Genomic DNA, 24,365 nt, shown 5'->3' with positions numbered 1-24,365 from the left:
GTTCAATCAAACCTTACCTTTAATGTTGTCATTAATTGTACCACAATGTTATCCTTATTATTTGTTTTTCTTGAGCAGCACTTGACGTGTATTTTAAATGCTATAAAGTATTCCTGTAACTACTCTTTGTAAGACTTTTCTTCCATCCTTTCTAGAATTTTGAACTGAAATCATTCATCCGCAATGTTGAATCACGCTTAATGACAAACGTTTTAAAATTAACATAAATTTCAAACAAAAATTTAACACATTTTCAACAATTCACCGTTAAATTACTTCCACCACATACATTTATGGCCGTCGATTCGGTTCGGACCGGCCCAAAGTGCACCACCCACCTGCCCATCTCTCAGTCTCACGATTCTCTCGGCTCACGAATCTCACGTGCTCACCGCTTCAGCGAGAGATTTCTTTTATAAATATGTTGCGCTCAACGTTATCGAGCTTCAATAGATGGTGAGTGCCGTGCCGTTCCAGTAGTCGTCGTGCGTCGCGAGTGTTTGCTGTCCGTTTTTTGGTTAGTCTCGTTCACTCGATTGTTTTGCACCATCCTTTCCCCTCAGTCCACACTGCGAGGACACGTTAGAAACGCCAAAACCGGGGCTTTGCACGCAAACACGGCAAGTCACGGGACCGTACCGTTTCGGTGGAGCTAAGAAACCAGGGGCTTACTACTACTGTCTGATAGTGATTCGGTTGTTCTTTTTTTTGTTTTCTCTTAAATCATTGTTTGCTTCCTGGGTTCGAATTTTCGACACATCAAAGCTGGTGCTACTGAGCGTGTGTGTGTGTGTATGTGTGATAAGTTGAGGGAAGCTAGTGAATCAGTCATTCGACAGTGTCGGACCGGCCAGTGCTGCCAGTGCCAGTGATATCGCTGTTTCGATTACTGCTGAAAGCAAGTGACTCACACCGTACACCGGGCTGCTCCATCGACGAACGGGCGAGTTCGTCGCTTCGAGTGAAAGAAATCCTGCAGAGCACGTGTCTTGTAGTGTGAGTGTTTATCAAGGGTTATCTTTTCGAGCCTCCAAAATGCAGTGCTACACGATCCCGGCAGGGTGAATGAGTTGGAATGAATTAGAGAGCAAAAGCAAGCGAGCAAGCATTGCACCAAACTACCCCCGAACAGTGTGTGTGTGTGTGTGATCAACTGGAACCGGAACAGGCGGGAGGACAAATCGGCACAAAGTTAGCAAATCTTGCTACTGTATTTCACAGCGGTTTGTCCGTAAAGCGTTTGGCGCGTGAATTCGTTGCGTTGCTGCATTGCACCATCACGCTGGCGGGGGCGATCGCGATCTGGCAAGTCTGGTCCCCGCGAGCCGCCTTGTGGAATCGTTCATGCGTGGCGACAAATTGTCACCCGGCATAAAAATGGGACGCATTTGGGTGCGTTCGGGGGAATACACGGGAAAGCAAGACAAGCGGAGAGAGAGTTACGGGGTGTGTTGCGAAGCGTTTTGCTCTATTGCGTGTAAAAGCCACTGTCATTGCCAATAGCCAGAACAGTGGTGCAGTTGATGCCTGTGGGAAGCTTTCAAAACAGCGCCGACCAATCGATTCGACATGAAATTTGATATTTCGCGACGCTTTCTTGAGAGTTACGGAAGTCCGGCTCTCGTAGTGGTGAGGCTCGTAGTGAGACATTTTTATGCTTAGCAACCATACACACAAACCCTTGTTTTACGGATCGGTACTGGCTACACCGAGATTGCTTGGTGAAGTGACCGCAATCTGCAATCTGTACTGCACCTTCACCATGATAACCTCATTAGGCAGTTCTATTCAAACAATCGTGGTGAGATAATATGTGCCTGAGCGTTTCTCGCTTATCAGGCAGGAAGACTTAAGACAATACAAACTGCAGAGACTTTATGTAGGACGACCAATTCCAGCAAAACATTTCAATAAGTAAAATAATCAGAACATAACAAAATCAATGTGAAACAACAACAGCCTAGAAGTGTATCTGCAGCTAAATGCGAACCAAACCACCCTCGCGTAAAAAAAAACTTCCAAAATATTCCCCCCTCGGTTACTATAGCGAGCAGCCCAAACATATTTGGATATACAAAAAGGGTAAAAAAAGGGAAAACAAAACGACATCAAACACGGAAGCATTCCCCTGTCTGCTCTTGTGACCAATACCTTAACTCGCTCGATGCACCAAACAAACTTTCCCGGCTATCGGCGTTCAAGCTGCGAGCATTGTTATGTCTCATGCTTTTTTTTAAACAAAAGCAACAAACAGAACGAAAATACACAACCTCCAAGTGAGAATGCATTTCCCCCGTCAGCTGTGTAGATTGATTTGTTTTGATGCATTCTCTCGCCAACTCTCGTGGGACTTCGTGGGAACGTGAACCGAAAGGGGGCGCGATAATAACAAAAAAAACGAGTACAATCTACTAACACGCTGCAGGTGCGAAAATGCGTAAACAAACCTACGTTCGTTAATCTCATTAAACGACGCCAAACCATTCATCGGAGCCTAAAGGAAGGAAGCGCACCGTGTAAAAAAGGGGAATTGTCCAGCTTGTTCCCGTCTTTAATCGATCGTGTGAGCGTTTACTATTTTTGGCTACTTGCCACACCATACATCGTACACCGATTCCCATCGATTTTGCACCAGCAATAGACACTTTGCCCAGTTTGTAATAGAGAGCGACGATCTGCTTTGCATGCCTTTGTCCGGTGCGACTTATCGAGCGCAAAACGTGACGGAGCGTGTGATTCTAGCCCGGGAGCGGTGCGATGTTTCCGCTCACGCAAGATCGCAAGCTCGATCGACGTGCCCGCGGGCCGCGCTTTTACCTTTTGCATGAGTAATCTCATTTACTCGTTATCCATCCCCACTACCCTCTCCCCCCATCCCTTTCTGTGGGCAGAATCAAGCAGCTCATCTCACGCAGGCTTGTCCCGCCGTTTGTTGTTTCTTGTCCGTTCCCATCCACTGTCCCACTGTGTGCTTCGTTTAGTATTCCACCTGGGTGATGGGATGATTTGAATATTCGCTCCATCGAGTGTGTGTGCCCTACGGTGCCCTTGAGGTGCGTTAGACCCGCGCCCGTGCGGTCACTGAAGAAACGCTTCCTTGAACCGAATTGCGTCGACCACGAATCTCGATAGGCATACCGTTTGTTTTTTTTTTTTTTTTGCTAATGATACGCTAAATATGGTTCACGACAACGGAGCGTGCTGGCCGTGACTGGAAAACTTGATCCTTTTCCGAGTGTGCCTTTTATGAAAGCGGTATCGGCCCGGGTGCTTATCATGGTCAGTCTCGGGCGGGCAGGACGATGCTCTGCTGCGTTGCCTTCTTTCACAGCTTTACGCACCTTTTGGCGCAAGTAATCGTAAATTCTAAACGCAACTCTCCGTTGCTCTTACGCACAAATTGAAAGGTGGTCAACTCACCGACTCACCGACCTGCCGAACGTCCTTCACGCTTCCTGGCATGCCCTTACAGAGCCTAAAGCTTCGCAAATCGCCATCGCACCAACGCCACACGTGACGTCAAGCCGGCTTGGAGCCCGACCTCAAGACTGCGAGGAGGAGCGGGTGCGAGAGCGTGCGCGGACGTGAAGATAATTTTTACACACCATCCGCGCACGGCTAATTTATTCCATCCCGATTCGCCGTGCTGTGCGCTTTGTATGCGCTCAGGCGATGGATCATCTTCCGATGGTAGCTCAAAGAAGAAAACAAAAACCAGCCCTGTACTGCAACTGTTTGCACAGGCTAGAGTGACAAGTGGAGGCCATTCTCGCTGTGTTTTGTGCTGTGCTCCAAGCGGCTAATTGTGCCGCGCGTCGTGTCTTTGTCTCGACATTACTTTGCATACGATCGATGAGATATCCACTGGCCACACTCCAATAATAAAAAGGGAGTCCCCACTCCACTGGCAGTGCGTTATGCAAATCAGCTCATTACCTTATGGTGAGATTTTGTTTTCTTTTCCGCACTTGGTTTTGGGAGAGGTGGCCAGCGTCTGGTCGTTGACGTGCCGTGAGTGGTTCGAAAGGGTCTTTCACCATCCATCACGCTTATGGTCTTGGTTTCAACACACACACACACACAACAGTTCTGATCTGCATACAAACTGCGCGGTACGCAGTCATAAAGTGCTTATGGTAAATGGAATTAGCCTTTCCTCAGAATCAGCAGAACTGCTGAATTTCCTACTTTCATAAACTTGCAGCTTATGTTTCATCAAAACAGTTCGGGGCACACCTTTTCAAATGGATGTCTTCCCCATGCTCTATTGCCACTCAGCCAAAGGGAGCAACTGTTTGCATAGTTGCGATACTAACCCACCAGACCAGACCTTAGAATAGATTAGATAGCGGGCATACCATGTCCACGGGGTCCGTGTTTCGTGTAGGTGAGGCGGTTCCAATTTCGCAAGCCTCACACATTCCCGAGCTGGCGTAGCTGATAAGATAGCCAACCGACTACCCCCTCCAGAGTGATTGTGTGAGTGCAGTGTAAGTGGAGTCGAAAAAAGCAAAAATAAAACCCGTATCACAACCACACTCGCTCCGGTAACTAATCTCCCCAATTGGAGAAGGTTAACCGTAATTTGGGGAGCACTTTTGGTTACCTCGAAAAAATCCAGACCATCCACAACACAACCTGTGCAGTGACCGCGATGATCGGGTTTAGCTTTTTTTCTTTTATCTGATCGGCTGCAGTCAACCGAATGAATGTCGATGTCAACTTCCGCCCGGTGGTGGTGGCACAAGAGCGGAAGAAAAACCTTGACCACCCCGGATCGCGGGGAGAGAACGGGTCGGCGGTCTCACATGGTTGGCCTCTCGTGCCCGTGTGAAGGTTGTACCTGGCTGCTGATAGTGCATCGCTGATCTAATCCAAACAAACCAACAAGCCCGTTTGGCGGGATGTTTTGTTTCTGTTCGCGCACAACGCACACACACTCCACCAGCCTGCAACTGCACGAAACGATCCAGCAGATGTTGTAGCAGCGGAAGCGTTTAATCGGGATCGGAAATTTTCCTACAATTTTCCGTACAATTTCCCGACATTAAGAGGAATTTGTATGAAAGCGAGGCGGGTTATTTTTCTTCTCGGGAGCGTCAGCGCAAAAAAAAAACCCCAACGAACATCACCGGCGGTCATGGTTGGAGGCAATTAGAATTGACGATGACTGCTCCCGTTTAAATTGCCTTCCCAGTGTGTGCTGCCCATGGCTGTGTATGTGTGTTTGTGTAATGCTTGTGGCCTTCACTGTACGTGTGCGGGACACCGTCGTGTGATGATTGTGCAGCTAAAATATTCCAATTTTTACCACACGGACGCGGCGGAGTGTTCGAAGAGGGTGAACAAGTTGGGGAGAACATTCTATCCCCGAACGAACGAGCGGCCGAGGAACGAGGTTTACCTTGCATGGTGTAACATATTTGCTCAGTCGTTTGTCGTCCCTACCCACAGTTCGATCTACAATGTAGTGCATTTGACATTTGTTGGCGAAAATTTGTCCGTCGATCAATGTTTTCGTTCCAGCTGGAGACTTCGTTTTCGCTGCATTTCCTTCTAATAACATTGTCACAGCGAGGCAGTCGTTGGGTGGGATTTCCACCCAATTTCAACCACCTTCACGCACCCTGCACTTCACGGTCGCACGCAAACGAACAGGGTTTCTGATCCACACACTCCTGTCCCCTCACTCACTCACTCACACTCGCGCCATCTTATCGTTACAGAATCTAGATGTTGGACTAAAGCGGAGCCTCCCCCGTTAGTGCTCGTGATCGAGATTACAACCGTATTGCAATTAGCGCTCGACGAGCGCAAGTGCGCGAACCCGCCACCAACAGCTGCCCCGCACTCTACCACCACTACCCGCGGCAACGGAACGACGCCACGATGCTACGCAATCACGCACACTGGATACGGGCGCTAGCGATCGTGCTGGTGGGTGCATGTGCAACCGGCACTGCATCGCCCGTCTCGACCACACCACAGGCTGAGGTAAGTCACCCATGAGGCAGGATGGAAGTAGGTGAAAATGTCGTCTTAAAATTTCGGGAAGCAAATTATTCGGGCTTGGAAGCTGGCTAACGAACGCTAACGATCCCAATCTGCACCAACCGCCGCTAGACGGCGCAAGAACGCACCGAGTTCGTTTTAATTAAGCTCAATTCAAACGTTGAACAATCGGAGGGAGCTCTCATTTAAATTCCTTTGCCCAAATGGCCCACTCACCCGACGCTGGAGCAATCTGTCTGGAAAGTGCACCTTCCCGGGAGAGGGTTATCTTGCACATCAACGCGATTGCTAACGCACTGTCCCGGGTACAACTTTGCGTAGGCACACGCTGGGCAATAACTGCAACTCCTAATCTAGCTGTCAGTTGACCGTCACCAGCGGGCCCAAGCGGTGATCGGCTGCGCGAAAGGCATCGCCACAAGGTCAAGGGTTGGGGCCAGCAAGCGTACTGTCGCCGGTGTCCGCTTGCAAAACTAGTTTGTTATCGCCGGGGGTTTGCTAGAGCTTTGCAAAAACGGCTCGATCGGAAGTGTCAATGAGTTGCCAGCATTAGATGATGACTGGACGGGTGTGGAATAATGCTTTTTTTTTGCTGTTGTTGCGACCGCTTCTCATATGCGCATCATAGCTGGGATGTTTCAGCCAACGGCTGTGAACTGACAACAGCCGCCCAGCCGTGTAATCTATTTTTAATGTCCTCCGGCACGAACATTTGTCCAGCTGGTGGCTTTGTTTTGGGGTTTTTTGTGCAAAAAGCTCCCCATTTGAATTGTTCCTTTTTTCGTGAGCGTGATCGTTGGTACCGTTGGTCGATGGGTTAGTGTCAGAGTGTTGTTAGCTTAACTTCAATCGTTTGTTCACCTGTATGTACAGAGTGGGTGCTGATGCCATCGATACCTGTCGGTTGTATGAATATTGACATCAAATTAGATCATTAGACATTCGGTGATGCGTGTGAATTAATAGGTCTTTACCATTATGTGTTGAGCGGCATCAAACTCATCGCGAGTAAATGATTCACACTCCTAGGAGAAATGGTGTTAGTCACTTAGGGTTCATTGCTTTCTTTGCTTTTCAATTGTCCTCTAAAGAAGTGGCGTTTGCCATTTAACAAGTGACATTTGTATTCTTTCGATGAATGGTTCCGTTGATTTCATTATCAATGCTTTATGATAGAAGATTTTTGCTTGAAATGTGAGCCCAATCACAGGCTCATGCCAGCTATCAAACAGCATTAAACTATGTAGTCTTGGCTCACGCTTAATGTGGCTAGAATATTAAATGCCCACCATTTCTTAGAACGGGGCCGGTTATGCAGCAACATCAAAAAAATATAAATATCATCATTATCATATCGTTGCAAAGCAATAAAACCATTTCCAAGAACACACTGGAGCCCAGTAACGACTAGCTTACTTGCAAACCCGACAAGCCCGACGAACTAAATCGACCCTAAGGTTACCCGATGGCCATCGCAGGCTCGGCTCATTTAAGTGCGCCACGTCGGCCATAAATCTTGCTGCAATTTGTCCACTTTTTTCTAATAATTTATGTCACGTACAGCCCCGGTGGACGGTCCGGGTCCGATCGGTTCGACGGCTCAGCTTCCCAGGTAGTGTGTGTGCAGAAATTATACTCTCATTGCACAGGGCCGCATACGACGCACGGGGCGGTAAATCTTTTCTGCTCGGGTGTCCTCACGGCAAATCACTGCTGCCAGTTTATGGAAAAGGACATTCGCCGTGAAGCCTCGCCTGTATGCAGTGCCAGTCGCGTGCTAAGAGAGGTCTTACCAGAACGCGACATGTCCTTCCACCGTTCGGGGGAAGATGGACGCAAGGTTTAGTAGGTTCCGCCTTCCGCACGTTCGGCACAACACTTTCTCTGGCTGAGTTGCCGTTTTTGAAGTTGAATTGGATGCTTTTGCAGCAAACGGCACCAAAGAATGTACCCACAGTAAACTATTTTTAAGGCTCTATGCATTGTTTCTAAAATAGCTTCTCGTTGAGCTAAACGTGCCCGGCGAAATTCCACATTCCACATGCTTTAAGGTTTGAGTTATTATGAAGCAACTTCTTAGTAGCCCGCTAGGGGGCGCTGTCACCTCCTCACGAAACCTTGTACTACACCCGATGGCCTACTATGATGAACCTTTCTCAAGGATAACTAGCCAGCCTGTAGTACAGCTGTGTAGGTCACACGGAGAGCTTTCTTCCAAACGGGTGTCAGACGTTAAATTTAGCCATTTTAGCACGTTTTGAAAATAGAAAGAAGCTCGCACGTTCCGGCTACAAACCCAGACGGAGCCTAAATTAACCTTTCAGAGTTTCGTTTTTAAAAATAAGCCTCCCGCGCTAAGTCTAGCTACAGCCGGACATCAGTGGCGATCTAGGAATAAATCGGATTCGCTAGCAAAACGCAACCATCTTCAGGAATGGCACGAACGGGTCATAAATTAGCACCGGCAAGTTCTACTGCCTTCACTGTCTGAGAGCTCGGCTGTACTCGGCCAACCTCCGCACGAGTTCCGGTTGAACTTTACGTTTTCGAATCGCACCTTGCCGATCGATTTTCCGAGTTTTGGTCAGGGCGGGAGCCCGCTGAATGTCACCGCCCTACGAATGACTGTTCACCTCGCATTGCTTCGTTATAGTTCTCACCCTTTGCTTTCCCCGTTTTTTTTTTTGCTTTTCACTTCCCGTCGCGAGCAGCAACACGGCCAGGGATCCAGCCCTAGGTCAACGCACCCACCTCAAACGGATGATTTGTGTGTGTGTGTTTGTGTGTGTGTGTTTGTGTGTTTTTTTTTTCGGGGGTTAAAAGTGCCTTTACCGTTAATTATATTCCTTGCTTTCTTCTTGCTGGCTTTGTTTTTGTTAATCAAAATCCTCACCGTCCACGTGACGTCCAGTGGCCAGTCCGTTCAAGAACACGTACCCATATCGACCCGTCGGTTAATGTTACTGTTACGTTTTTGTGTCCCTACACCTTGCCCCGTTAAAAATGCTACCCAACGTTGCGTGACTTTTGGGGCCCCAGGATATGTTTATGTTCCATTCGTCCACCTTCCCACGAAGTACGGTGTGGCGTCTCACTGTGACTTTGGTGTTTTTGTCCTAGCCAGCACACACCTTCCGTTTCCCAGTATGTAAATCGGACATTTTCGATCGAACACAGTAACATGTAAAGGGAACAAACCACGTGGTCGGTTGGTTCGGTTCCGGAGCTCCGTTGACGATAAAAAGTGAATCGACATTCCTTCAGCAGGCTTATTATTGCGCCTCAACTAACATGAATTATCAAAAAAGCACAAAAAAACACACACACATCACACACCTCGTCGAAGCTTAATAATGCTAAGATTGAAAAAATATATATGGTCCAATCAACTTCCTCCCTCCAAATCTCGCAAACAGCGCTTTTGTGTAGCTGTGACGTCATGAAACGCTCCCGCACGGCGAGAGGCTTCTCCGATGAGTCACGCTCCGAAACCGGCTTGGTGCGCTTGCGTTTCGTTCGCAAGATAACTTCTTCGACGGTACGCCGTGACTTCGCCGCAGCGGCACCGTTAATCGCCTCCTTCACCCGGGCCGGACGACGAGTGGACGTTCCTGGAAGCACGCGTTAGTAATCGTACCGCGTGGAGCAGAAGTAATAGAGGAAGAAGAAAAAAAGACAGTGTACATCTTCTACCGCGATGATGATGGTTCAATCAGCAGTTTTTTTGGAGAGCATTTTTGTTTGTTTGTGTTTCGGTTCCTGTTTACTGCGATCTTGAACCAATTGAACTCTGAATCGGTTTTAGAATCGATTCCGATCTTAAGTGATACTCATCCCGGTAAATTGGGCAACGCATCGTGAGGAATCGTTTTGAAGACTTCCAAAAATATCTAAAAAAAATTCAAACAGTATTCTTGCTCTTTCTGTGAAACAACTGTTATGAGTCTTCTGGCTCGCTTTAATGCACAAAGCGTTGATCGGATCCGTATCATTGTGAGTAGCAAACGACGTTCGATCAATTGAAGATCAAACGACAAAGCACAATATTACTCATCGTCAATCCATACGGAATCAATCCTAGCAAATGTGGCTACCCAACATCTGGCGACTTCTTGGGAAAGTTTAATCAACCCACGTCGTACACACCTCCCGCGGGGGAGCGAACATGACAAATCACACCGAAATGATTCAGCAGCTCGTTCGTAGAATAAAGGTACTGTTTGACTCGCTGCACACTATTTCTCGGGTTGTAGGGCCATCTGGCCAGGAAGTGCATATAAGCGATCATGTTGCACCACGGGGAAATATAGTCAAGAGCTCTACGAGCGAGCGAGAGAGAGAGAGAGAGACACACAAACCCGCGAGCGGACCTGCATTGTTGCCAGTTCAGTAAAGTTCAGCGTAGCGTTTATGGATTTGATCTTTAACTCGTCCATTCAATTAACGCTTAATGAATTGTTGCCCTAAACCCCACCCGTCCCAACCGCTGGCTGTCACGAAAGCCGTCGCCGTCACCCGATCCGGGCATCTCGCTAAATGCCCCATAAGCAGGTGATACAAACGAATCACCGTCGTCAGCGCGGGTTAAATGCACACACACAAGCGGAACACACACTGCACTGCAACAAAGGTCAGTGCTGGCGTTATGCAATTAATTGCGGATTGCAATGTGACTTCTCTTCCGCACTGATCCGTACGTTGGTGCATTCCACCGATCCCAACAATGTCATCCACAGCTCAAAGCGCGTGCTAAATTGCCCGCGGAATCGGCTAAACCTTTTGTCATTTCCTGGCACTCCATTCGAGGGAAGTTACTCACCCACAGGAAGCCGGCGCACTGGGAATGTCCCCGAAAGACCGAACCTTCTCAACGGTACAATCACTTGCAGCGCCCAGCTCCTTCACTATCGAAACCAACCGGCACTATGTGTGTAGTGCTGCGAGTTGAAGGTTAAAGGCGACTTTCGTCATCGATAACAAACCGATAAGGATCCACCCTCGAGCTAGGGTGTGTGTGTGTGAGTGTGTTGCAATCCTCATCGAAGATACAGCGTCAAACTCCTACTCGCCGTGAGGCCATCTTCAAGGTTTTGGAAAGCATTCCAGCATGGCGTTGTTGCGGTCAATCATTGCGCCGTTCATTCTTTGACGCAGGCAACTCTGTTGGCCCAGTTTTGCCAGGGCGTGCGGGCGATAAGCAGCAGCAGCACCAGCAGCAGCACGAAAGCAATTGTTCATTCTATCCACGATGATCAAGAAGCTGTCGATCCACGAAGCCACCGCACGGCACGTACACTGCAGCCAGACACGAGCTCGCCAAATCTTGACGCATTTGCTTCCTGATGCGATAGCGAAAAATCAAAGCTGACCGCCGTTAAAACCACCCCACCGGTTCGGATGCGGGGATTGTGGCTACGATTTGGCTGTAATTGTAAAGCACTGCCACCAAACACACACATACAAACTGGCACATCGTTGACGCGTTCGTGCAAGTGGTGGTTGTAAATTATAATCTAACTACCCCTCGAACATGCATCATGGTGCTGCCAGTGATGAATGCGCTGTTGTGGTTCTTTTTTTTCTATGCGAGGTTCTCGCTTCGCTAAGAGTGTAGCCTAATCGTGAGCAATCTTCGGTGATTATCGACTTAGAGGGTTGAAGGAAGCAGAAAGAGAGAGAGAGAGTTGGAAGAGGATGGAATGAAAAAGATTACACGTACCGGTGGAAGATACCGAAGCTTCGAACCAGGAACAAACACACAGATAAATCATAAAAAAACAACGTGTTTGTCACAAACACACACGACTCTGACGTTCCTGATGAGTGCGGAAGGTAATGGGCGTTTTTTGTTTAATGTTGTTATTGAAGACATTAAATGAAACAAAAACTGAACGAAGAATCTATTCTAATTCTATTCAGGAGCACTATGAGCCCCTCGGGAACATTATCTGATTCCGTTTTCCTCACCCGGCTGTCTAGTGCGGTGGCGCCATCAGCCACTTCTTCACCCTCCATCAACCTATTAGTCACACACAACGGCGACCGTCGCGCGACAGTGAAAATCGATGGGGGAGGAGATGGTCAGCCATTAAGTCACCACCTGGTTCACGCTGCACCGCGAGAGTTGAATGAACTCACCCCGCCGTCACCCAGTTCTCGTATCAGCTCGCGTATTCCGCAGTGTCTTCCCCGTGGCTAACGATCACCACCAAACGCTCGAGGTTCTTCCTGCCAAATCTTCCGTGATAGATGTCGCTCTTGTCGGGGCTGCCGTTTCTTACCAAAACCGGACGGCGCAACGATCTCGCCTCTCCTTCCGCACAGTCCGTTTTTTCCACGCTGGCCAACGAAATTCCCATGCGCCACAATGCTCGTGGGTGCATTGTATCGCTCGCAGCATAATAATCGAATCGGCCTCGAGCAAACCTCCTAGCCTCCGCCTTCTGCCGCGGTGTCCGAAATAAGTGTCACAATTCGGTTTCAGTGCGACCACGATTGGCCTGTGCGCTGGAATCACATGCCAGCATAGGTCATTCAATCCGTTCCAACTTTATCCCCTCCCCGCCCTGTTCGGTGGCATTGTGGCAGTTCATTATTTGCACAGTCCACCACCACCACCACGAACACCAACAACCAATTCGCCCTTCCTTCCTTTGCGTCGATCGAACGAACAACGGTGGCAGTGTCGTATCATGCGCACCACCTCCTTCCACCTCCACTTGGGAAGCTACACTCTACCCTGGGTAGGGGGGGGGAGGCTTTGCCGGTGGGTTTATGATTTTTCATTGCCATCGAACCCGCCCTCCCACTAGCTTGCATCCACTGTCTCTCTCTCTCTCTCTCGTTCTGTCTGCAGTTCTTCCGCACCAGGCCGCAACAATGATGAGCTTTGATTTACTATTCATGCAGCCCGCGTCTGATACCGCGGGGTGGCGCCCTCACTGACACTCTCACCATTCCCTCTCAATGGTTGTGCATGTGGCCCGGTGCCCCCGGGATGGTATGTGCGCGATTAACTTGCCCCACTGCCGCGCGGAGTTCCGGGCTTGCCAGTGCTAGTAGTAGTAGTGGTAGCAATAGGAAGTGCGGACGCAAATCGGACACGCCTGAGATGCGCGATTAACCTTCCGCGTTGATGTGTTTATTGATTACAAATGAACTGGTCGGCGTTCGCATTCTATTCCGACTGGTAGCGTTGGTTTTTTTACATTGCTCCCTGTGCTGGTTGACAATTAAACAAATAAGTTATCATACATTTGCTTACAGATGATAAGACATGTTGCTCCAATCGTTCTATCGTCTTTTGACCCTTTGTGCGAATTACCTCAAAAACGATTTCATAAAGCTGCTTACCGTAGGGTTACAAGATCCACCGACAAAGACCGTGACTCAACGTAGAACAATATTTACTACTCCCGGCATGACAGCGTAATACGACTTGCGCCCGTGCTCGTGACAACAATTACTTTGCAATGGCACTGGCTGGCTTGTTTACTATTTAAAGCTCCACCATGCCACCGCAACGAGCGCAACCATAAAAGTGACGAAAATATCTTATCTCACCCACCGCTGCTGCATCCGCTTATTACTCACATCCTATCCCCCTTGTTGGCAACCAGGCGCATCATCGCGTGGATCAGGCACGAGCGCATATCGCTCGTCCCTTGCGGCGATAGTATGCAGCTTGTTCTCTATCCTTTCCGTCCAATCATCCATCGCTCGCTCTTTCTGCACGTTTCCGTAATGTTCCGATGCAAGCGCACTGCACGTGCAACTGCAGTCCCACTCTACTTTTTAGGTCATTTAAATTTGCATCCTCTCCAGTCAGTGGGGTGGCATGCAAAAATAAAAACAGATAATCAATCTCGCGCGGACATCGGCATCCCGCTCGGCCCACAGTAAACCCACCACACAAGCTTGTTGAAGGTTGTTGGTAGATTGTGTGAGCCTTTGGACGCTTCGGGTTCGAAAACACTTCATAATCCAGGTCGCTTGCAGTGTGCTCCAATTCCTCATGCCTCAACAGTGCCTTCGATAAACAATATCCTCAAAATGTGTGTTTCATTTGAGCCGTGTGGGACAATAAGCACAATCCAGCCTGAACGAGTCAAATATTAGCCCACGGCCGACGGTCCATTACGTCGCCACCTATTTCGGTTCCCAAGGGGGGGTGGGAAGGTAACAATGCCGACATCCCCACGGCTCTCGATCGTGACTCTGCCTTAATGTATGTATAGCGCCGCCACAGGAGCGTCCGACTATTTATGACTTCCTCTCACTTCTGGAACTCGGCTCAGTAAACTCACTGCTCGATCGATACGAAAATTGCAAACCCCTTCGGCTGCCAACCTTGCGGCAGCCGCTGGCACGTGCCAGCTACCAATTTCTAATCGCTGATAACATCTTACATCACTGTGTTAAGCGTGGTGGCGCGGCAGGTTACGTGTAGACGGCGTAAGGCGATTTCGTCCAAACGTACGGTGCTTCTTAATTACCATTTGATTCAATTGCTCGTTGATTTATAAACAACGTTCCGTAGGCGTACCGTGGCCTTTTCAAATAAACTCCTGTTGCTGATACGAAGACCCCGAGCCGCTTATCTGGGCACTGTAGTCACCCAATCCCTAAATCCTTGACCGTTCACAGACGAAAGGGCTCCACCCCGAAGAGTAGCGCCCACTGTGCAGTCATTGCGCCACGGGAAGGCCAGAAATAGAGGCATGGGAACGGACAGAAGCTACAAGTGATAGCGGCATGGTCGAAAGGTTAAATGGTTTTGATGCTTTGTTGAGATGGCATTTCAGAGCAGTCTTGTTTGATGTTCCGGAATTTCCGTTGAACTTTCAAGCAAGAGTGGAGCGTTGATCAAGAATGCTTGGCCTATCAGTGACCATATGTTTAAATACCAAACAGTACATTGGATTCTACGCGAGGAATCTACAGTGATATTGAATGCCGTGATACAGTTTTGTTACTTAATTTCAATTTTGCCACTCACTGCTGTTGGCGATCGCCAACAAGAAGATAACGCGATTTAAAAAAACAAAACACCTCATTTCATAAGTCTTCCAACCGTGGCTTTTAAGCCCTTTAATAAAGGTGCTTATCATCATCACCCTCACAAATAGGCAGGCTGAAAAAGATCGGATGCGAAAATAAACACGAGCGACACTCACTCACCACCGTCAGCACGACGTCATTCATGGTTGTTTGTTGTTTGCTGGCAAAGTCCATGCTGGAATGTTCCGTCCCGGCGACTCCCCCGTCTACCCTCGAGTGCTCCTTAGAATTCTGGATTCATTTTGCAACGAACGGGAACGAGGAAGAGTAGCAAAACAACAACAATAACACACACAAAAACGGACAGCGGGTTATTACAAGCAATTACATCTCTGCTCTGTGCGCGCAAGTGTGTAGTGTCACGCTTCAGTTACAAGATTGGCTAATTAAGGCTCGGAACTCATCCCCATCGGAGAAGGAAGAGGATGAGGGTATGATGATGAGAATGGAATCATTATCGCGATTAGAGCGCCCACCAAAGCCCGCCCGCCGGGAATCAGCTGACAGCTGACAAATTGTATGCGATTCGATGCAAATTCGATGCCTTTAGAAATAAACTGTCTGAACCTGCAAACCCCTTCGCCCTTGGGATTGGGAGGATCTTTCAAAGATCGGTAAGATGTAGGATTCGGTGCACGCGTTGATCGCAAATAAATATTGCACCTTGCGCTATGAAAAATGGCTTCTTGCGAGACGTCGCGGCCAGTGTCGAGACAGCGGCATCGGACAATAGTTCGTGCGCGGAATGCTGGCGTCATAAATATTAATTGACGATCGATCAGATTGTGCATCCAGACACATACACACGATGCGCGCCGGTGGCAGCGGACTTTCGGACGACAAATGAAGAGCCACACGTTGTTGGTGCAACGTGTGCAGGAGTGTTAAGCTTTCGGGTAATTTTCTGCGCTCATATTTTGCCCAAGCAAACAGCCACCTATTCTTGGTGTGCGGCACCTGTTTGGAATCGCTAATCTCGGCTACCAGAATAATGACCTGTTTGAGTGGGGTTACATCGCTAGTACACCACGTGAGGCTTGCTATGGGTGGTGAGGTGAGATCAGGCTACGGGAGGAGAGCCTGTACGCTAGTCTTTAAGATGAACATTTACTGGGCAGTTGTGTTGCTGAGCTGTAGTCATGCATTTCCTGTCGGTCGTTTGTTTATCGCCCGTCAATGAACGTATCGTGTACAATCAGACAAAAATAACAGATCAATCTCAATCTCTATTCGTCACAGCTCTACCTCTCACAGTTTGGCTACCTAAGCCCCAAGTATCGGAACCCGACGAGCGGGAACCTGCTGGACCAGGACACCTGGGAGAAAGCCATCATGGAGTTCCAGAGCTTTGCCGGGCTGAACGTTACCGGCGAGCTGGACGGCGAAACGATGCAGCTGATGTCGCTGCCCCGGTGTGGCGTGAAGGATAAGGTTGGCTTTGGGTCCGACACCCGCTCGAAGCGCTACGCCCTGCAGGGCAGCCGCTGGAAGGTGAAGGATCTTACCTACCGGATATCCAAGTACCCGAGGCGGCTGGAACGGACGGCGGTGGATAAGGAGATCGCGAAAGCGTTCGGCGTGTGGAGCGAGTACACGGATTTGCGCTTTACGCCGAAGAAAACGGGCGCCGTTCATATCGACATTAGGTTCGAGGAGAACGAACACGGCGATGGTGATCCGTTTGACGGACCGGGCGGCACTCTGGCCCACGCATACTTCCCCGTGTACGGTGGTGATGCACACTTTGACGACGCCGAACAGTGGACGATTGATAAGCCACGCGGGACGAATCTGTTCCAGGTGGCAGCGCACGAGTTTGGTCACTCGCTGGGTCTGAGTCACTCGGACGTACGATCGGCACTGATGGCTCCGTTCTACCGTGGTTATGATCCCGTGTTTCGGTTAGATTCCGACGATATTCAGGTAGGACAATCAGGACAGGATCTTCCAGTTTGTTGGCATTTTATTTTCACACTCGGGCTGCTTCTCCAACAGGGCATTCAAACACTGTACGGAACGAAGACGAGAAATCCAGGCGGTGGTGCCGGTGCCACACCGACCCGAACGCCCCGACCGAAGACACCCACGGAGATGGACTCGGAGCTGTGCACCTCGCCAAAGATCGACGCCATATTCAACACTGCCGACGGTAGCACCTACGCCTTCAAGGGCGATAAGTACTACAAGCTGACGGAGAACGCCGTCGCCGAGGGCTATCCGAAGAAAATTTCCGACGGTTGGCCAGGACTGCCCGGTATAGGACCCATCTTTTCTCCAATTCTTTTTCCATTCTTCTTACCAAACTTTCCCACCCCTCTCCGTCACTTTGCAGGCAACATCGATGCCGCGTTTACGTACAAAAATGGCAAGACTTACTTCTTCCAGGGCACCAAGTACTGGCGGTACCAGGGGCGCACGATCGACGGCGACTACCCGAAGGAGATCAGCGAAGGGTTCACCGGCGTGCCCGACCATCTCGATGCGGCGATGGTGTGGGGCGGCAACGGCAAGATCTACTTCTACAAGGGCAGCAAATTCTGGCGGTTCGATCCGCTGAAGCGGCCACCGGTCAAGTCGACCTACCCGAAGCCCATCTCGAACTGGGAGGGTGTGCCGAACAGTGTCGATGCCGCGCTACAGTACACCAACGGGTACACCTACTTCTTCAAGGACGACAAGTACTATCGGTTTAACGATAGAACGTTCACGGTAAGCGACCACCGCGTTTAGTATGCTCGGTCCGGCCCCAAAACCATTCAATGCCGGGCGTGCGTCGTGTGGAATCGCTAATCACACTCCAATCGTCACCACGATCCACGTCTTTCTTTCCTTGCAGGTTGACCAGTCCGACCCACCGTTCCCGCGCCCGACGGCCCACTGGTGGTACGGCTGCAAGAACACACCGTCGACCTTCAACACGCTAGGTAATGTACGATTGCAAAAATCCGACGAACATCCCTACGATATCGGAGATTTGGCTCAGGATGCCGGTAAGTGAAACCGACCAAACCTACCTGTACGCTCTACCTCTCCCTTTCTTCCTGCTCTTCCTATCCTTTTCCGACTTCTACTCCCGTTGACAAGGCAAACCCAAGTCCCCAATCAGCGAGGTCACCATGATCGTACGGCTGTCAGATTTTTGACAGCTCGGCAAGGTCGTCGTACCCGATCAAGTCTGTCTCATCCTTTATACGCCCGTTTGCTCTTCCATTTGTATGTGTGTGTGTGTGTATGTTTGTAATCGTTCGCAAGCCATCGGACTGTGCGCAGAATGCAAAGTAGCTTCGCCAGCTCCGTCCGTGCTCAGGGTCACGGTTGTGTTTTACATGTCTCCGCTTTCGGATCCGGGGGGAACAGGTAGGGCATTCGCCCGGTGTAGTAAAGCTATTACTCAATAATACGCTACACAGTGTCGCCGTGTGTCCGTATGTTGTAGTGAAATTGTTCTCGGGTTGATCCAGGGGATTGATCCAGTAGTTGTCTCCCGCTCGCCGTAGTGTCGCCTTCGTGTCTTCGTCTAACGCCTTTTCTGTCCATTATCTTGTAGGTATCGATGAGCATCAACCGTTCAGTCGCAACTCTCTGTAATACTGTAGGGCCGGACGCTGGCTCCCCTTTTTCCTAGCAACTGCATCCCGCTCTTACTACTATCCGCTATCTTCTGTCCTGCTCTTGTTTGCTCTGTTGTGTTTTGTAGCGCCTTTCCTAGAGAGTCTTCCTCGCTAAGGTTTGTGTTTACTGCTCTGTATCTAATACACGCGCTCTCATATCTTTCATATCGAATGCTTTCATCCCGGTGATCAGTTTCCTGAGTGTCGCCGTGGCTAGGGTTGACAAGCAGAGCATGTCAAATAATAACCGATCCATCGATAACCGTAATCGCTTCGTCAGACGTCAGCAAATAAAACAGATCCCCTACTAACGATTGGATGATGTTAATGTACTGTTACCTCCTCAATTGGCGTATAATGAGACTCTTTTGTGTGATCTAACAACGAACCCCATTCTAACAGACGTCCCGGATCGCGCATCTCTCTAGTTTTTCGCTCTAATACGTATAAGATATGCCATTTGTGACTAAACCAAATAACCCGAGTTCTTGGAAACTAAACCAGAACCAGATGTTCCATTGCCCGTCACGACAACCACCTCCACCTACTCTTGTACCGTGCCGTTCACAAGTCAAAAGCAAACCCCAGCTGCATCCGTGCCTGGACACTTGTCGTGTTGATCCTCCCTCCTCCACAAACTGTTACAGCTACAGCAGGTCGGTTTCACCGAAAAGCCACGTTGAACGAACGGAGGTGAATGGGGTACGGCAAACTACCCCATTGCCATATCCGATCGTTACAACAACCGTACTTTGTACGTACCCGATGGTGCATTCGTTGCCCGTCGGGGTGGAAGGTATCCAAATCCAAATCCTGTGTGATAGCCTTCTGATAGCACCGTAGCAGCACTCACGCACCTCGGGAGTGAAGTAGTTTGATAGTAGTTTGACAAAATGATGCCTGAAACGTTTGCTGAAAACCCACTCACCACCCAGCCTAGTAGTTGTAGTAGCCTCGCACCAGTGGTAGGCAGTGGTAGAAAGCACAGTAAAAAAAATTGATACACTTGTGGCGTGGCACGATACACATTGACATATACACACAAATACACAAACACAAGCACATTTGGGTTGATTTGCAAGCATGATTAGGTTTACTTTTCAACACTTTCCGTCTTACTTAACCGGAGCTGGGAGTTTCTTCTTTCGTTACTAATCCAAATAGTTACGCGATATGTTCAATGATGCATGAACTAACCAAATCGTCACATTAAAAGGTGTTTCAGTTGGTCATAATGGTTCATAGAGGCTGATCAACAGTGCTTTTCTGTTTGGAAATGGTAGTCAAAAACATAGAAAATCAATTTCTCCAAAATTGGGTAGGGTTTCGACTGTAGTTTGGAACACCGATTGGAATGTGAAATTACTAACAACTTCACTCTACTCGAATGCTTTGGGAGATTTTGCTCGATGCAGCGATAGAAAGATGAGCAACAGTAGTCGCTACTTCGTAGTTCCCGCACCTATGTAGTGTATAGTCTGCACCACTACTTGTAATAGCAAGACTTTCGATACATCTGCATCGCCCTTCAGAAAGGATTGAAACGCTTGGCAAAAGAAAGCTCGAACAATCCATCGCATGAACACGATCACGGGAAGCCACCAAACACATCCCTGCACGATTGCCGTACACAAAGGGCACGACAATGCAACTGCTGCACGAAAGTAGAACTTAGCTCTGCACCTGCACCGTACTGCACGAATCGTTTTATTGAGATTAGCAATGCATCCGTAGCGCACAACATGCTCATGTTCAACTGCTCACCTGATTAAACTACCAACACTGATTTGTTTTATTTTGTTTCTTCTTTTCTTTTTCTTACATGTTGTTGTTTTTTTTCTTTCTTGCCTTGCAATTAATTGTAACAAACCAAAACCAAAAAAAAAAACAAACAAACAAACGCTACTATTATCCGTGCTGTCCAACCAACTTCGGACACACTCTTTTCTACCCACACGTGTACACGCGCAGCATGAGGATGAATGCCAGCCAGATGATGTATCCGACTGGAACAGCATCAGTGTGTCTGGTGTGTCCGTGTGCTCTTAACAAGCAGAGATGTGTTCGATCAGCAGATACACACCGCCAACCCGCCTGTTTATAGTTGTTAAAAAGAAGCGCAAATTATGATGCCCACAAAACATACAGTCCATAGAGCGCGTCCGTTTCATCCCCCTGCAAATTGGGGAATCGGTACAGATTCTCCTGCTAGCCGCGGCTTACCAAATGTGCCAAACTTGTGCGTGCCGGCGTACCGCAAAGATCGCTTAAAGTTGCAAACAATCGGAAAAGGGATGTTTCGTTCCTCAAACCAGGGCCAATCGGATGTGATCGCACTTTAGTTTCGTTAGTACCGATTCGTTTTTTTTTTGTTTCCTTCGTTCATTTGCTACGCATCACGTTTACACCACGCGCCGTGCTAGTTGTGCTTACTTTTTCGTGTTACTTTTTCCTTACAAACACTGTTTTTGCCATTTCTACCTTCTGCAATGACTTTATATACGACCGATCACGTACACGGCTGTTGCGAGCGCCGCTATGCACACGCCGTAGTGGAGCACCTTTGCCGTAAATGTGTGATCGCCAGTGTCTCAATCTCATGAACCAACCGATGTGTGTTATCTTTTGTTATCTGTTCTTTTCGTCTGATTTTTTTCTCCACCACCTTCCCCAATACAAACACCCCCACTCCCACAACGTAGCAGACACCGACGATCAGCCGGATCCGGACGGGTACAGCGGTAATGGAGCTTCCACGATCACCGGCACCAGTGTCAGTATTACAACAGCCCTCGCGGGTTTCTTGCTGGGAGCGTACCTTGTCAGCCGCTGCTAGTCCCATGCGTTGAGGTTAGCCGGGAAAATTGGAGCGATCGCAATTGGAAATAGAATGAGAGGAATCAATTCAAAAACATTCGTTGCAACTGCCGCAGCACAACTCCAAGACAATCCCAATCGCGAAACTGCCACCAAGTGTGTGTGTGCGTGTCGGATAGACTAAACAGAACAAACAAATGCTCACACACAGAGAGGAGCTTACGAAAAAACATCAAACACCGAAATTGATCTCAACGGGTGAGCAGCATAAAACGGGCATGTGTGTATAGCAGGCAGAACAGACACCAGACTGCTTGTCTGGTTGAATTTCATCAGTAGCGTACAGGAGGAAAACCAGCGAAAAGTAGGGTCGTAGTGCCGGTCTTAAGATTTCCAATGTGTCCATCCAGTGAAGAATCGAACGAGTGATTAGCAACAAATTGAAGGTGCTTGAGACAGATAAATAGGTATGGAGAGAGAGAGAGAGAGAGAGAGAAACAGAGAGAGAGTGAGAGAGATAAAGAGAAAGAGAGAGATACAAAAGGCAAGTCACTAGCCATAGGTCTTTTTTGCTAGCTAATTGGTGTTAACTAATGAAACGAAAACTGGTTCAGCGCCAGTAGCCTGGTGCCTTTAAAAGTGTACTAGTACTAGAAACGGGAAGAGGTGGAACACGTATCAAATTGCAAACAGTAATACAAAGAAGAAGAAAATCTGTACATATCATCACACCCACGGCAGGAACATAGGACCGCGATAGGTGGACACAGCAAGGGCTTGCACATTCCGATACAGATCGAGTACGATCGTATTCGATCGGGTGCACTAGCGACACTGGACTTCTTCGTCGACTGTCGACTGAGAGCGCGGTAACTAGTTGTAGAGTGCCAGAGACAGAGAGTGCAGGAACCAGGATATCAGTAGAAGAGGAAAACAAGCACGACCCTCCCCAGTTTACAGTGTAATGTTAAATAACGATACCATTTTATTGTACCATATACATATATATTGTTGCCCGTTTTACAAACCTGCAGCCGCAGAGTAAACCAAGCACCAGGCAAGCAACTAGCAACAACAGAAGAAGAAACAAAAACCCTCTCCACCCCTTTTATCTTTACCCCTTCAAAGCCCGTCTTCGTCGGCATCGATCATAATCGATCGCACCAGGCCAGGCCAGAGAGTGGCGGCCCGCGGGAGGGTGTGCCGTGTGTGTTCGGTGACCATGCTGTACCAGCATTTTGTATATATTTATTACTTTATCGTACCGAAGAGCGGACGGCGTTCAGATAGGGAGGCGAGAATCAAATAAAAAATAAAAAATAAAAACACAGTCATGTTTTAACCAGAAGCTTGGCCATCTCTCCATTTCAAGATCGGGCTGTAAAGGAAAGAAAATCGAATTAATGCTACCTTCTTTTATTGCATTTTTTCTACAACCGCTGTACTCCCACGCCGGATCGGAAGTTTGCATATTAATTATCATTCGATGATTTGCATAAAAATCAGGTCGCTGAATTGTTGCCGCTCTTGGGCTGTCAACTGCCCTGGGGGAGGGAAGGCAACGTCGACTAGCGTCGACGACGTCTCCGAACGGTGCATGATAAACTGTTTTGCATGCCAGATACTACGCTCCGTGTCACTGTGAACTTGGCAGAATGATTTGGCCGAGTGGGATGAGGGTGTGTACGGGTTATTGGTGGAAAATTAATGCCCAGCTTGACCTTTCCCTTGGCAGCCAGGTATCGGTATCGGGCAGTGGGCAGGAAAATTAGCCCAGCTGAGCTGTTGTTCCGCAGTCATGTGGAGATTTGTCTATGGATGGGTGTGATAGTGTGATGTACTAACGAGGGATTGAGTTTTGGATAAAATAACTTGCGGATCGGAGCACGAGGGAAACACAAAGCTGAGAATTATTGAAGTGTAACACTCACGACAAACAGAGCATTACAGAATAATTACTGAAAAGGTTTGTATAGATAGAACATGTTGTTAGTTATTTAAGTTGCGTTTTCGTCTTTTCTATATAATCAGAAGAATATGAACAACAAGAGAGGTAAAATAGATTTTTTATGGATCAAAATGAAAGATATATGGTATTCAATCGCTGTAGTAATTAACAAACATGGTGGATACTCATCAAAATGTCGGATCGTCCCGTCGACCAGTCGCACGACTCAACAATATGTCCGTCTTGGGCTCAAGCCTCGTAACGATCGTCCCCCGTATGAAAGACATATTTATTCGGCAGCGTGGCATTTAATTTCGTATCGAAAGCCGTTTTAGGCTGGCAGGAGCCGAGCCTTCCCTTCGGATGCGTTAACCTGCAAATGCTCGTCTTTTCTGTTATAACCCATTCTAGGAACCTGTCGTTTCATGAGCTTTTGTGTGAACTTTATAGCTTTTCGCTGCTTGCATGCAACACTTGCAAGCAACAGGTGCCCAACCGACAATTTCAAACTTTTTCGACGTCGTCTGTACGTCGTGTGAACGTTCACCCGACGTCGGGTGGTCGTTTAAGTCAATATACGACGAAGCGAAATGTTTTAAGCCGAAAAACACCACAATTATGGCAAATTTTCTGGAGTATTTCGCTCATGGTTTTTGTCTAGGACAATGGCCATAAAAAAGTGGTTCAAAAGGTCGATACTCTCTCTCCCCCTCACTCTTTCTCTGTGGGCCGTACCGTACGATCCATCTCGCTATTCTCACATGGTAACGGGATTGATATCGCTTGTCTGCTGTCTTCTTTATCCGTTCACCCAGATCATATTCGTTTTGAGTGATGTTGCTTCCCTACCTCCTTCATTCCCACCTTTCTCCCAACAGTTATTGGCGAATGGTTGACCTTGCCTTAAGTGCTTGACT

The 24,365-nt window shown here is 48.4% G+C and overlaps 1 protein-coding gene across 8 annotated transcripts; it reads left to right on the top strand.

Annotated features, from left to right (window-relative positions):
• Nucleotides 1–448: 448 nt before the first annotated feature.
• On the top strand, nt 449–22,826 carry LOC121592038 (matrix metalloproteinase-14). Of its 8 annotated transcripts, none has more exons than XM_041913252.1 (8): nt 455–996; nt 5,727–5,994; nt 16,312–16,995; nt 17,068–17,326; nt 17,405–17,781; nt 17,909–18,062; nt 18,620–18,799; nt 20,655–21,569. In XM_041913252.1, the coding sequence occupies exons 2-7, from the start codon at nt 5,890–5,892 to the stop codon at nt 18,658–18,660; spliced, it is 1,620 nt and encodes a 539-aa protein (XP_041769186.1). In that variant the 5' UTR covers nt 455–996; nt 5,727–5,889; the 3' UTR covers nt 18,661–18,799; nt 20,655–21,569. The 8 variants fall into 8 exon arrangements, with proteins under 8 accessions (XP_041769182.1, XP_041769186.1, XP_041769185.1 ...); XM_041913247.1 differs by lacking the exon at nt 18,620–18,799 and having other exon boundaries at nt 457–517; nt 766–996; nt 21,386–22,826; XM_041913248.1 differs by lacking the exon at nt 18,620–18,799 and having other exon boundaries at nt 449–517; nt 21,386–22,826.
• The last annotated feature ends 1,539 nt before the right edge of the window (nt 22,827–24,365 follow it).

Source organism: Anopheles merus, chromosome 2L, assembly GCF_017562075.2.
Source record: "Anopheles merus strain MAF chromosome 2L, AmerM5.1, whole genome shotgun sequence".
In the NCBI taxonomy this organism is placed as follows: domain Eukaryota; kingdom Metazoa; phylum Arthropoda; class Insecta; order Diptera; family Culicidae; genus Anopheles; species Anopheles merus.
Note: the sequence above shows the minus strand (reverse complement) of the source record. Positions and strands in the feature narration are given on the sequence as shown.